This window comes from Drosophila busckii, chromosome 2L (genome assembly GCF_011750605.1).
Source record: "Drosophila busckii strain San Diego stock center, stock number 13000-0081.31 chromosome 2L, ASM1175060v1, whole genome shotgun sequence".
Lineage (NCBI taxonomy): Eukaryota > Metazoa > Arthropoda > Insecta > Diptera > Drosophilidae > Drosophila > Drosophila busckii.
The window spans coordinates 5,432,508-5,446,299 of record NC_046604.1 but is presented as its reverse complement, the minus strand read 5'-3'; the positions used below and the strand labels follow the sequence as shown (position 1 = coordinate 5,446,299).

Below are 13,792 nucleotides of genomic sequence, written 5' to 3'. Positions count from 1 at the left end.
TAAATTATGTTTGACATTAAATTTCAGATTTTACTATTAGATAAAGATTAATGTACGTCAACACACGTATCAGTTAAATACAATTCTATATGACGCACGAGAATGCAAACACTTTCATTCCTTCAGTAAATATTCATTCTCATATCAACAAATGCAGTTTTGAGTCATTTTTGTTTACACATTAGTAGACAAATGACTTTTGGTTTGTGTTTTGTTTTCTTTTTAACATCCATACCGATATATCAAGTATTCTATATAAATTTGTATGACAAGAAATTTGAGAAAAAAATGTTTGTTTTGAATTTGTTTTCTTATGACATATTAGTGAGTAAGAAACGTTTAGGTAGAATATGACAAATATAGTTAACGTGTGAAGTGAGAAACATGTTATTCTTATTTTAATAATTGTGAATATTTAAATGCACACATACACACATTGAACAAATAGTATCCGTAAATGCTTACATATGTGTAAGTATGCAATTTTTATATTGTTAAACACTTTCAATTGTATAAACAATTTTGAATGGTATTAAACTAAGTTTGAGGATATTTTAAATAACTAAAATTAAATAAATTACATAAGCTCTAGAGCACTGATACTGATACTGTGGGAGATGTAAAATTAACTTCGCAAAGGAATATATTTCACTTAAAAATCACAATATATGGCCAAGGGTTTACTTGAATAAATCAAAAAGAAAACGAGAAGTTAAAAATTTAGCTTTTTATTTGTTGACAATTATTCTTAAAGCGCCTGTTCTGGTTGTCGTTCTTTAAACTTTAAGGTCTCATCAAAAATTAACGATTTCAATGCATCCCGTGAAATATCATCATTTTCCATATTTATGCGAAAAGGTACCTCTGCAACGGGCTATATAGTGAAAAATAAAATATTTTATATAGAACGGAGAAGTAAATATTCATTTGCAATTACCTCATCACCGGGATCGTAATACTGCTCTAAGTAGGGATGTGCGAGGGCGTCTTCCACGGCAATTCTTTTGTGCGGGTTAAATGTTAACATCTTTCCGAGTAAATCTAAGGCTAGAGGATCCGCATTGGGAAATAGCCTTGACCATGGCACATTCGGTTTAAAAGGCAAAGACTCTAAATAATTTCGTGCCTGCAATAAACAAACATTAAAATTAATAAGTTGAAAGATCTTAAATATGGCTGCGTTTCTTGCCTTTTCATTTATTATACATTCTAAATCTTCCTGTGATGGTGATCCTAGAACACCGAGAATGTGGTTAAGTTGATCCAGGTAATGTTTTCCGGGAAATATTGGTCGATTGCTTAACATTTCAGCCAAAATGCAACCAACAGACCAGATATCAATTGATTTAGTATATCCTTTGGAATTCAGCATTATTTCTGGAGCACGGTACCATCGAGTGGCCACATATTCCGTTAAAAATCCAGTGTGATCATGCTCAGGATCAGCAATGCGTGCCAAGCCAAAGTCGCAAATCTATAAATTTGGAAATAAAATTATAATAACATAATATTTTATGTCGTCTGGGTGGATGGAACTTACTTTTAAATCGCACGTTTTATTAAGCAGAAGGTTGCTGGGCTTGAGGTCTCGATGTAAAACGTTTGCCGAATGAATATACTTTAGTCCTCGTAAAATCTGATACAAGAAGTAACAGATATGATCATTACTCAGCCTCTGCAAAAGAAATTTAGTTTAGTTAGACTATAATTTTTAAAATGTATGAATATGTGTTTACCTGTGTTTTAAGAAGTTTATACAGATCAGTCTCCATTAGGCATTGTACAATATATACATCCCTCATTTGTTCTATGCTATCTACTCGTAAGATATCTCGTATATCAATAATCTAAAAACAATATATATTATTAAACATGAAACAAAATAAATTGCAAGAATTAAATTACGTTTTCATGTTTAAATCTGGTGAGAATGGTTATCTCTCGTAGAGTTCGTTGGCAATAAGTTTGGTGCTCAAACGGAGAAATTTTTTTGATAGCAACTCTTTGGTTCGTCAACGTGTCGTCGGCAGAGCTATAAAGATTCAATTTTTTTTTTTATAAATTTAATGTACACTATAATTCAAACATTTTTGAACTCAAGAATAGGAAAATTTGTTGTATCTTTCTTTAATAAATAAGTGCTTTCTTTTGTCATCCGTCATAGCAAATTTAAATGAGGTTTACTCACTCATAGTGTTTAAATTAGCTTTAATTTTTATTATTTCTCAACCTGCATGAATCATTTTAAAGCTTTAATTTGTTTGTATAAAAATAGTTGTATTTGTTCTCTTTTTTAACTGATACAGTTACGGTCCTTTCAATTATTAAATATCAGTTTTTTATTTTTATGAAATAGCCAGAACAATTTGCCATTATAAGTATGTAAATTAGATAACAAACCCATTTATACACAACTAAAGAAACCGCTTTTATCAGTAATAGCGGGGAGATTTGGCTGATATAGGTAGATTGTATATGAGTCTACATGTTGATTGTATATGAGCCTCTACATAAAGTACTTATGAAATATATGTATGTGGACATTGTTTTGATTCTTTAATATAATTACTAATAAATTTTTACGCCTATAGCTTTAGCATTATTATGCAAATTTATTTATTCGATATACTTACACCACCATGCCATATGCACCCTCTCCAATATAAGCCAATTTCCTGTATCTTGGACCGACTTCGAATATCTGTCCTCTTATTACTTCAGCATTAGGATGTGGGGCAGCAGCCAAAGCGGCAGCACCCTCGGTACTAACTCCAGCATTACCCTCCGCCATTTTATGTACAGGAATTTATAATCTGAAACTGTGTCAGGGATTTATTGCATTTTTAAAACATAGCACTTTCACACACACGCACGTACATGCACTTAGCAATAGTGTTTGTTTAATTAGTTCAAATTATGTGACAAATACTTCAATTTACACAAACTTATAATAATGAAAAATGTATCTATTATCAAGGGACAACACCCGTTGCTTTCAGTTCAGGCCCAGTTTATTATCTTTGGCATTGACGCTTGCAAATGTATTTTAATATTCAAAACGGTAATTACATTTTTTTTATATTAAATTCAAGTGGATAACTTTCGATAAAACAAGCTTAATATTTAACACTTTGTATTTTAAAAAATTGTCTTCACGAGTGCGACTCATAAATGTATGGATATACATACATATATACATATATATACTAGATAGGTGCACACTTAGTGATGGGTAATAACGAACATATCGATTTTTAAAAAGAATCGATTTCTGAAACAATGGTACTTATTCTTACCCAGATAGACAAGCAAGAGCCGGTACGGTGCTCAGATATCATATATGAATTTTCAAAAACTAATATTTAATATCCTTTGCGTACATTCCAAAAATTGTATTTTAATTGCCAATTCCAGTGTACAGTTTAAAACTTAAAAAATATTCACCTCTATTTATAGACCGGCTGAACTAACTAGTTCATTCATTGTTCAATGAACAATCGATGCTTTTTGCTGCTGCTCGTTACATCGATACACACATCGATAGGTTTTTTTTAATATAAAATAAAAATCCAAAGTTACGAGCTGCAAGTGTGTTCGCGTTCCGTCGAAATCAATAACTAGAATTGCTGTGCTATTATAAAATATCGGTGTCGCGCCCAACTCAGTTATATAAAAAGTGGAAAAGTTAATAGTCGCGCATACGCACGTACATATATACAAATTTATATCTTGGAGCTTGTGATCTAAATAAAAACGCACACCTATACATACATACATATACATATGTACATATGTAGAAATTGTATTTGCAAAGTTATTGGGAAACAAATGAAAATAAATACACATTAAATATGTCTCGATCAATGGATTCTGAACATTTCTAAGTGAGCGAGTGTTGAACATTCGGTAAAAAAAGAGTTTATCTGCGCTTTTGCAAAAGAATAAAGAAAATAACGTCGAGCCAGTTGTACTATAGACGCCATTTTTATTTCCGTATATTCCTTTATACGAAGGTCACAGTATACAAGCATACATACGTGAAACAACAAGCGTAAACGCACATATATAGTACATACACACATTTATTGTTGTGTGTATAATTAAAGAAAAAATACAAAGTTATACAACCCAAGAATATTAAACAAACAAAGCAAACGCTAATAACAAACAACAGTGAATCATCACTAATAGAGCCAGTGGTAAAACTAAATTGAACGGAAAAATTTGTGTGAGTGTAATGTTAATGAATCTGTGCAGACAACAAATTTACATCAACATCATACAAAAGAGAGTAGCGGTAAAAAAGAGAATAGCAGTGCATCCGAGTACCATGTTTAGAAACTTCAAAGTCCATCATACGATTCCTTTCTGGGCCATGCATGGATTAATAGCCAGTCAACAAAGAATAATTAAAACGCCGATAAGACCGTGCTGTGCCTAATTTCTTCATAGTCATCCTGTTTCTTCACGAACATACTCAAGTTTCGTTGTCCAGTCACCTGCGTAGACCAACTCGTACGTTCTCTTGCACTTTGAGATATATTCTTGGCAACCGAGAGTCGTCTTGATCAATCCAATCATGAAGCTGCTGGAGAGCTCACGCTTCGAGGCCATTAACAATGCACTGTCCATCCAGACAGGTGGCATCACAATTTTTGGACGCATCGAAAGCTACTCATGGTACGATATATACTATACACATAGAGAAAAAGCTTTTCAATTTATATAATATGAAATTTTTATTTTTATAGCAAAATGGTTGCTGCTGAGAAGACGTTGTATAAGCGCTTCACAGCTGAGACACACGGTCACGATTTGCAGGCCTTGTCTCCCCCGCAGACATTGTCGGACTTTTCGCCCAATTTTCATCGCAACAACAGCCAGTCGGGTGATGAGGGGGTCATTCTTTGCGACACAATCTCTCGCAAAACATTGTTTTACTTGATTGCTACATTAAATGCTTCATTTGAGCCCGATTATGATTTTTCGGAAGCTAAGGTAAGCATGTGACATAATATGTGACAGCATATAGTATAACTTTTTATTCATTTGCAGTCGCATGAGTTTAGCAAGGAACCATCCTTGCAGTGGGTGATGAATTCTGTTCACTCAAATTTATCAGCTTTGGCTGGTGATCAATATCAGGTTTTACGTCAACCATTATGGTCAGCCGTGGATGACGAGGTCAACCTATCAGAATGCGACATATACAGCTATAATCCGGACCTAAGCTCTGATCCCTTTGGCGAGCCCGGTTGCCTATGGTCATTCAACTATTTCTTTTATAACAAGAAGCTCAAACGCATTGTTTTCTTTACCAGCCGTGCCGTTAAGTAAGCTTTAATAACACTATTGCACCTACTCTTGTTTAATCTTAAATCTCTTTTTGCAGCTCGCTTTATGCTGGGGAAACTTCAGATTTTTCAATGGAAGAAGACTATTAATCAGAGAAGGATTGTCTTCACACAAACATTTGTCATTTGCTCTGACTTTTTTTTATTCCTATTCTTAATATTTGCGTTAGCATTAGTAACGCACTTTCGGTGTATGATTTGTACTAAGAACAAACACCTTAAATTAATTTTTTTTTGCATACAATTCTCAACACGCATCACCTTGTATGTATCTACTTAAGAACAGTAAAAGTAGGTACACGTTTAATGTTTAATCAAGTATTTTATTCAAAACAATATGAATTGTAATTCGCTATGAAATTAAAAATAGGTACATACTAACTGATAAATGTTTGAATTTTCTTATGATCTATGTGGTTTACTCTGTTTGGGTAACATTTGCTTTTAAGTTTTTTGTGGCTTGCGGCGCTGCTGCTTGCATTGCTTGATGGAGCTTAGTTAACAGTTCTGGATCCAATAGTGTCAATGTGATAGAAGCATACTGTTGAACGAATAAAGTGATATTAGTTTTAGCTGAGATAATGGGAATGATATACACTTACTTCTGAAAAAATGGGTATTGAACACTTTTGAACCACAGTGCTGCCGAAGAGATTAGAAGTAAGCAGTTTGGCCAAGTTTTGCCAGTCTCTTGTTAGTAAACAATTGCGAGCCAAATTCAGTTTCTTGTATGTGTCGGAATGCTTTTCTTCAAGGCTTGCTTCATAATTAATTGGCGGAGCACACGAAGAGTTTTTGTTTAACCAAAATTCATCACTAGAATCATCCAGTATTTCAATGGTCCTCGTTAGAACTGATTTTGGTATTCTCCGCGGAGGACAACGTCGAACAGTGCTTGCTTTTTTCCTATGCGTTTTCTCTGGCTTCATGTTGTTTGGCAACGTAATTATACACAATTTGTTTGGATTTTGCTCTTTTGTTGGTTATTCGGGAGCCATATGTCTGCTGCTTGTTGATATTATTATATATGTATATTCTCGCCTTCTACTCGATATCTAAAATAACTATCGATAAGAAAAATTAGTCAATTTCTAATTGAGTCAAAAGTCCATCTCTAAAATCAACAATCATAGTAAAGTGTTTTTATTTAGAACACATTTTGTGTTGATAATATTTAAAGTTGAATTACAGTGGTCTTTAATTATAATTATGTTTAGTTTTAGCATTTATTAAATACTGTGTATATGCTTGTTATATAATTTATTGCACCGTGCTAAGAAAAGAAGGTATGTATTGTTTTGCAAATACATGCAAAACGTATGTAAACATACAAGCCTAAGGTGTTTTTGCTATTTTTTCCAGGAATTAACATGGATATTGAAGCGGAAATTGATGTGCGAGAGGAGCGCTTAGACGAGTCACTGGAGGATCATGAGTTATTTTATATGGACCAGTCTATTAAAAGCGAAATAACTTTTGAGCCGGAAAAAATAACAGAGGCATCATATTTGCACTTGCCAGAGGAGCAGATTTGTCAACTTGATCTCGGCTCAAGTATGGACATCGTGGAAGAGTTTTATCAAAGTAATAATTTAAATGCAATAGGAGAAATGTGTGAGCTTCAAGAAAATGACGAAGAGCAATTTATGGACTCCAACGTATCGGAAGTTTCAGATGCATTAAATGATCACAATTATACATCACAAGAAGTTGTGCCAAGCCCATGCGGCTTGGATAGCGTTAAGGATATACTCTTGAGTCACATTGTTTCAAATAGATCCGTACACGAAACTGTGCCAGCGAATGTTTCCAACTTTATAGATAGTACGATAAATAGCATTAAAGAGCTGCAGTTGGAGTTTAGCGATAAGGGAATGGAGGAAGCTCTTCTTGCTGAATGCCTATCTCAAGGCAATAACGTAATTCTACCAGAGAACTGCTCAGAGCCATTAGAGGCTGATACCAATGATGAATATTTTGAAAGTCTCTATAAGAATATCAACGATAACAATACTGTTGCAAATACACTTCTTGTGGATACAATTAATTTTGCAAAAGAACTTTGCAATGAATGTAACTTGAAAGCAACGAAATCTGAGAATGAATTTAAAAGCTTTATTCTTGATAAAATTCAAAAACTTAAGAAAATCGCCAATATTCAAGACACAGTGGATCAGTCTATGCAAACGCATTCAAAAAGTTTTCTGCGTAAAAGACGAAGAATTAACCACAAAGCGAAACGTAATCTCTTAGATTCATCGGGTTCCTCAGATGGAGATTGTTCGGATAGCTATGGGGAATCGGATAAAAGAGATTCATCTGCAGAGAGTAGTATTTCTGCGTTACGAGACCGTAACACTGTTACTGAGAATTTAAAGAAAGAATACGATTATAATGATGGCATCGATTTGTCCAAATATATAAAGCTGGAAATGACAAATCAAAAGTTTCGCCAAATTTCCAGCGACTATGAAGATGCTGAAAAACAGGATTCAAACTCATGCTCATCTGGTGATAACACGGATAAGGAAATTGATAGGTATTGGATGTTCATGTTCGTAATTAAAATCATGTTGATAAACTGCTCTCAATTTTTAGACTTACAAACCTGAATGGCTTGAATAAACGCTATGGCCAAACCAAACCAAGCGTCAAACCGAAGGATAAGAGTTTACCAAAAGTGTTAAGTAAAAAAAATGATAATATTCTCAATGAGTTAAACGACGATATGGAAATGTATGACAGCGAAAATAGTTTCAAACAAGTGAGTATGTATGTATGCTGCAGATATATTTAAAATATTTTGTGGAAAGGGTATATAATATAGCAATTCGAATACATTTGTTGGCCTGTTTAATATATCAATCTAAACTTTCAGAGTGATGATGAGTTCATAACGGAAAATCAGTATCTCTCACGTTTCAATGAGCAAATAAAGAAACAATTATTGGACGATTCAAACAGTGATTCGGGGCTCTCTGACCAAAGTGATTACAATCTGTCTAAGGAAGACTGCTCCACAGATAATGAAACTACTAAGGATGTTGTTGATAAATTTCTGGAAGTCTTCAAATGTGACAACGATGATGATCCAAAGGATGATGAGCTGAATGACACAAAAGACAACAAATCTGAGGTTGGAATAATTAGCAAAGACTCTGATAGTCTTGATGCAAGCGATGAATTTAAAACGAGTTTGAGTGCTCCAAAAAAATCTAAAAAGTCCTTTGAAAAACTTTTGGCGGAGGCAGAAAGACGCAATCAAAATGAAGAAATTGTTCTTAGCTCTGAAAGTGAATTATCAGACGCAGATCCTGAACCAGTAGAGGAGAAAACGAGAATTATAAAGCCAATGCTTCGCATGGATCAGCTGGCTAGTGAGACGAGAGTTGCTCAAAAATCTGAAACTGATCGAATACGCAGGCTTGAAAAAAATCACTCAATGGTTGCTAAGGCTATAAAAAATAATCTACCAAAGGCCAAAAAAGGGGCTTTTGTACTTGATTATATTGAGAGCACGAAAACATTTATTGAAGTTGATGAGCATTTGGTAAAGCTTTTGAAGCCGCATCAAAAGGATGGCGTCAAGTTTATGTACGACTCTTGTTATGCTGGAATTGATCATGCAAAGAAGAACTCTGGATCTGGTTGCATCTTGGCTCACTGTATGGGTCTTGGCAAGACACTGCAGGTAATATACTTATGTCACAATTAAGTGCAACCTAGTTTAATATCCTTGTGTATTTAGTTAATTGCGCTGCTACACACGGTAATATCATACAAGGAGCTAAACACTACGAAAGTGTTAGTACTCTGTCCAAAGAGTACTGTGATGAATTGGGCTGATGAGGTGAATCGCTGGTTGGGTCCATTAAAAAAGAAAACTCCCATCAAAGTTTGCGTTTTTCCGGACTGTTCGTAAGTTTTTGTTTTATAAAAACTATTACATGGGCATAATAATAACACGTGTATGTGATTATTTTTTCTAGCGATATTTCAGATAAGCTGCGGCTTATCGAGGAATGGTCGTTATCGTCCCCAGGCAAACCAGGTTGCTTGTTGGTTGGCTATGAAGCTTTCCGATCTCTTGTGTTTTATCACTCGTATAAGAATCGTGGCAACTTAAATCCTTCAAAACTGGAATCAATACGAGATAAAGTTAACAAGTTCTTGCTACAGCCTGGTAATTCCATTTGAACTATATTCTGTTGTATGTATTTTAATCACAATATTATTTCAGGTGCTGATCTTGTTGTTTGCGATGAGGGGCACATTATAAAGAATAGTAAATCTGCTATAAGCCTTGCTGTTGCCAAAATAAAAACACCAAAGCGCATTATTCTCACCGGAACGCCAATTCAAAATAATCTTAAAGAATGTATGTGCTTATATATGATATTTAAATTTATTAATGAATCATTGTTTATTTTTAGATTACAGCATGGTTAATTTTATAAAACCATTGTTCCTTGGCACAGAAAAGGAGTTTGCCAATTTGTATGCCAATCCAATTAAAAATGGACAGCACAAGGACTCAAGCAAGAAGGATATTACAGTTATGAAGCAAAGATCCTATGTTTTACACAAAAAACTATCCAAATTCGTACAGAGAAAAGAGGCAGAGCTACTTCAGACATTTTTGCCACAAAAATTCGAATACGTGCTTTTTATTCCAATGTCAGGAGTGCAGGTAAGTGAAACAAACATTAGCGTAGAAGCAATGGAAGTTTTAAAATATGCAATTTTAAACTTTTAGAACACACTTTACGAATATATTCTGGAAGCCATAGCAAGCCGAGGAGATAGTCGGGGAAAAAGTCTAATAACAGATTACACAGTGCTAAGAAAGGTATTTATAGAGCTTGAGATTGGCTGAACATTTGCTTAACCTGATATTATTGCACAGATATGGACACATCCCAAAGTCTTAGAGGATGCTTGGAAAAATGCGAATATGGTAAGTGTGCCACACTTGAAATTTAGTAAGTGATTCTAAATTTGTCTTACCGTTTCAGCTAAAGAATAAAAAAGATAACAAAAGGCCTGGACTTCCGCATTCTGACGATGATCAGCCGGATGATATTTACGATAGCCAAACTGGACTTATATCAGTGACTAACGATTGGTGGCGCAAATATCTTTCAAAAAAGGATCTGGAAACCATTATGCCAAGTAACAAGCTGCGTGTAATGTTCTCCATTCTACGCATGTGCGAAGAAAAAGGTGAAAAATGGTAAGGCTATTGTACAAATCTGTTGAGCGTTTGGTTTTAACTAAACTAAACACTTTTTATTTTAGCTTGATCTTTTCTGCCTTTGTTGCCGTGCTAAATGTAGTTGAATACTTTTTCAAAAAAATCACAGAAAATGATCCCGAAATATTGCAACACATACGTAAGCTTATTGTTTTCAAATTTCCTTTTACATTTTATTAATCACTGTTTATTTGCAGATATACCAAACGCAACAAAACAATCCAATACTTGGATAAGTGGGCAGGATTATTATAGGCTCGATGGCAAAACAGCTAAAAATATACGCCATGAAATGATCAAGCGCTTCAACAGTGAAGCGAACAGACGAGCGCGTGTATTTTTAATATCTGCCAAAGCTGGAGGGCAGGGTATTAATCTAACCGGTGCCAACAGAGTTATAATTCTGGATACTTCATGGAATCCCTCAAACGATCAACAAAATATATTTCGTATATTTCGATTGGGCCAAAAGAAGAACTGTTATATATATCGTTTAATAGCAATGGTAAGACTTATATTTGTATACGATTTTATTGCGCTTAATTTTATTTTATATGTTTTCAGGGTACGATGGAGGAGAAGGTTTATTCTCGCTCTGTGACAAAGCAAGCAATGAGCTTCAGAGTTGTCGATGAGCAGCAGATTGACAGGCATTATAATATGGCAGAATTAGCTGAGCTCTATACGTAAGAAATTCAATTACCTGCAATTTTATTCTAGCTATAAACTTTAATTTTGTTCTTAGCTTAACGCATCCACAGCAATCTGAAAGACCAATGCCCCTGCTACCCAAAGATACAATATTAGCGCATTTATTGCGTCAGTCTGAGCTGGTTTATAAATATCATGAGCACGATACTCTGTTAGAAAATAAAGTGGAACAGGAGCTGAGTGAGCAGGAAAAGGCTGATGCATGGGACACATACGAGAGAGAATTACAAATGAATTTAGGTATGTAATTTGTGCCTAACTCTGTAATTATCTACTTTAAATATTTATTGTCCATTCAATTAGCTCAACAAGAGGGTGTAAATGTGGATAAGTAAGTTGTTTTAATGCCAAATCTTGAGTAAATAATTGATTTTACTTTTGTTTTAGGGTTTTGAATCCTGCCTTTCCTTTGAAGAACCCATATGCTCATATGGGTGGGGTGCCAAGTCTTGATGTGAGAAATACCTTGCACAATTTGAAGTAAATTTTAAATATGATTCTTTTACAGATGCAAACTCTACTTAACTACAGTCTACAATCTGCATCGTTAATGCCGGGGTATAATTACGGCATGAATCCAAATTATTTAGACACTTTAAATCTGTATCAAAAGTATTCTTCGCTGCGTTATCCTGAAATGAACTCCGTTTTGAATGATCCCAGCTTTACGCCAAATCCTTTTGGCGTCCTCAATGCGCCCAACATGAATCGCATGGTACCCACTCCTCCGCTTATGCCCAACATGTCAAACTCACAAAATGCCAAATCACTTCCAAGGGACTTTGGTCTATTTGATACTCAGCTGCGCAACAATCCCTTGGCGCTGTCACAACTTCATCATTCACTCACTGCAGAATCTCAGGCACAAGCGATCTCTTCGGCAAGCACTAGCACAAATAATGTGATGTCTACTCTGGGACAGTATAAGCAACTGCTTGAAAACCCGCTGGCAGGTTTGTTGAATTATTCAGCGCAGGCATACGGCGCTCCGGTTCCACCTCCACCTCCAGCCTCCGCTCAGGATTTGCAGGCAAAAATACAGTCATTGTCAAACGCGTTGTATGAAAAAACTCTGGACAATATGGATGCTAGTAAGAAGGATAAAAGAGGAAAATCCAACGAGCAAAGCAATGTACAGCGGTCCACAACAACTCCAGAATTTCGAGCAACTACTACAACGACTACGGCGCCAGTTGTAACCTCAGTTGATCTAACAAAGCCAACAGCAGCTACAGAAGCTTCGTTGTCGAGGAATCCATTGTCCTTGGCAAAATCTTCGGCACCAATTACCGGTTCGATCGATCTGACCTCATCGTCAATCTCTAGCTCAGCTAAAAATACCACAGCTCTGAAGAAGTTGACAGCACAGTCCGTTAAACAGCGTAATGCCGTAAAGGAGAGTAATCCAAGTGAAGAGGAACGCAATGCCAAATCTACCAAGAGCCCCATTATAAACTTTCCAGCAGCCTTTAATGCTAATCGTGCCTCAGGCCTATCAAAGGATTATCTCAAAAGTAACACTGAAATGCAAATAATACCTACAACCAGTCCACCAGGCACCAGTAGCATTACCAAGCAGCTAACCGAAATGCCACCAAGCATATCCTTAACTGCCGTCAACACGATTGCCGAAAGCACCAAGCCACGTTCATCACCAACAGCCAAATCAACTGCAAATGTTGCTAAACAGCCGAAAGATACTTTTCCTACAATAAAATCCGTTGAAAGTTTGCCTGCATTAATGACGAAAAGCATCACAGCCGTGGAGAAGTCTATGCCTGCATTATCGCCTGTATCAGCTACGAAGTCCGTTGCAGAAACATTAACCAAGCAGAAAAGAAATAAAATGTCACTTACTATTCCCAGGAAATTCGCTGGAGGCTCGGTTGATTCAAGCGCCAAGAATAATGTCGATTTGACTAATTATCGATCAATGACACCGACGCAACTTGCGGGCAAAGTTCCTAACCCAGCGACGGCCCTGCGGACACCTGCTCCGGCGTGGAATGACTTGACACGACAAAATGTTAATAAAACTGTGGATATCAACTTGGCGGTGTGAGTTCTGACATTTAACTTGATTATAATTATCCTTGCTGGACTTATCTTTACTATAATGCACTTGTGTTTTGTCATTCCAGAGAACTCGGACAGAAAGTGGTCAGCAAGCGTACGACGGATGCCCTAAGTTTTAATGTGAAAAGGACTAAATATCAATAAACTAGCTGCAGTCAATGTCTATGTAAATAAAGTGTAGTTTTAGGTTTTAGCAAATACTATGTACGCATCCTCAATTAAATGAATTTTAAAAAACAATTTTCAATAATTTAATTACGTTGAGCTAAGCGCACGCTTCATTCGTTGACTGCCCATGGAGCAGCTGTTGATGCCTAAAGCTTTCGATACTGTTATACTAAAGCTTAGCTGCGACGCAGCATCTGCGCAGATGCTGCGCGCAGCACGCATCTTCGCT

General features: G+C 35.7%; 4 protein-coding genes across 4 annotated transcripts; 2 read left to right on the top strand and 2 right to left on the bottom strand.

Moving 5' to 3' along the window:
* Positions 1–618: 618 nt before the first annotated feature.
* On the bottom strand, positions 619–3,145 carry LOC108599497 (mitogen-activated protein kinase ERK-A). Its single transcript, XM_017986360.1, has 8 exons — positions 3,070–3,145; positions 2,634–2,819; positions 1,906–2,032; positions 1,737–1,847; positions 1,541–1,675; positions 1,190–1,474; positions 938–1,126; positions 619–874 (listed from the first exon to the last, which is right to left on the bottom strand). Exons 2-8 carry the CDS (start codon positions 2,789–2,791, stop codon positions 749–751), a joined length of 1,131 nt encoding a protein of 376 aa, XP_017841849.1. The 5' UTR covers positions 2,792–2,819; positions 3,070–3,145; the 3' UTR covers positions 619–748.
* A 424-nt stretch (positions 3,146–3,569) lies between these two features.
* On the top strand, positions 3,570–5,724 carry LOC108596390 (repressor of RNA polymerase III transcription MAF1 homolog). The gene is made up of 4 exons (XM_017982072.2): positions 3,570–4,680; positions 4,752–4,998; positions 5,056–5,333; positions 5,393–5,724. The coding sequence occupies exons 1-4, from the start codon at positions 4,580–4,582 to the stop codon at positions 5,442–5,444; spliced, it is 678 nt and encodes a 225-aa protein (XP_017837561.1). The 5' UTR covers positions 3,570–4,579; the 3' UTR covers positions 5,445–5,724.
* A 22-nt stretch (positions 5,725–5,746) lies between these two features.
* LOC108596398 lies at positions 5,747–6,380 on the bottom strand. Its single transcript, XM_017982084.2, has 2 exons — positions 5,957–6,380; positions 5,747–5,895 (listed from the first exon to the last, which is right to left on the bottom strand). Exons 1-2 carry the CDS (start codon positions 6,281–6,283, stop codon positions 5,773–5,775), a joined length of 450 nt encoding a protein of 149 aa, XP_017837573.1. The 5' UTR covers positions 6,284–6,380; the 3' UTR covers positions 5,747–5,772.
* A 186-nt stretch (positions 6,381–6,566) lies between these two features.
* LOC108607815 (transcriptional regulator ATRX) lies at positions 6,567–13,627 on the top strand. Its single transcript, XM_017998866.2, has 20 exons — positions 6,567–6,640; positions 6,717–7,893; positions 7,953–8,118; positions 8,233–9,045; positions 9,103–9,272; positions 9,344–9,537; positions 9,595–9,732; positions 9,788–10,044; positions 10,111–10,203; positions 10,261–10,311; positions 10,370–10,587; positions 10,653–10,747; positions 10,806–11,113; positions 11,173–11,294; positions 11,354–11,559; positions 11,623–11,650; positions 11,707–11,773; positions 11,828–13,125; positions 13,186–13,377; positions 13,461–13,627. The coding sequence occupies exons 2-20, from the start codon at positions 6,725–6,727 to the stop codon at positions 13,537–13,539; spliced, it is 5,664 nt and encodes a 1,887-aa protein (XP_017854355.2). The 5' UTR covers positions 6,567–6,640; positions 6,717–6,724; the 3' UTR covers positions 13,540–13,627.
* The last annotated feature ends 165 nt before the right edge of the window (positions 13,628–13,792 follow it).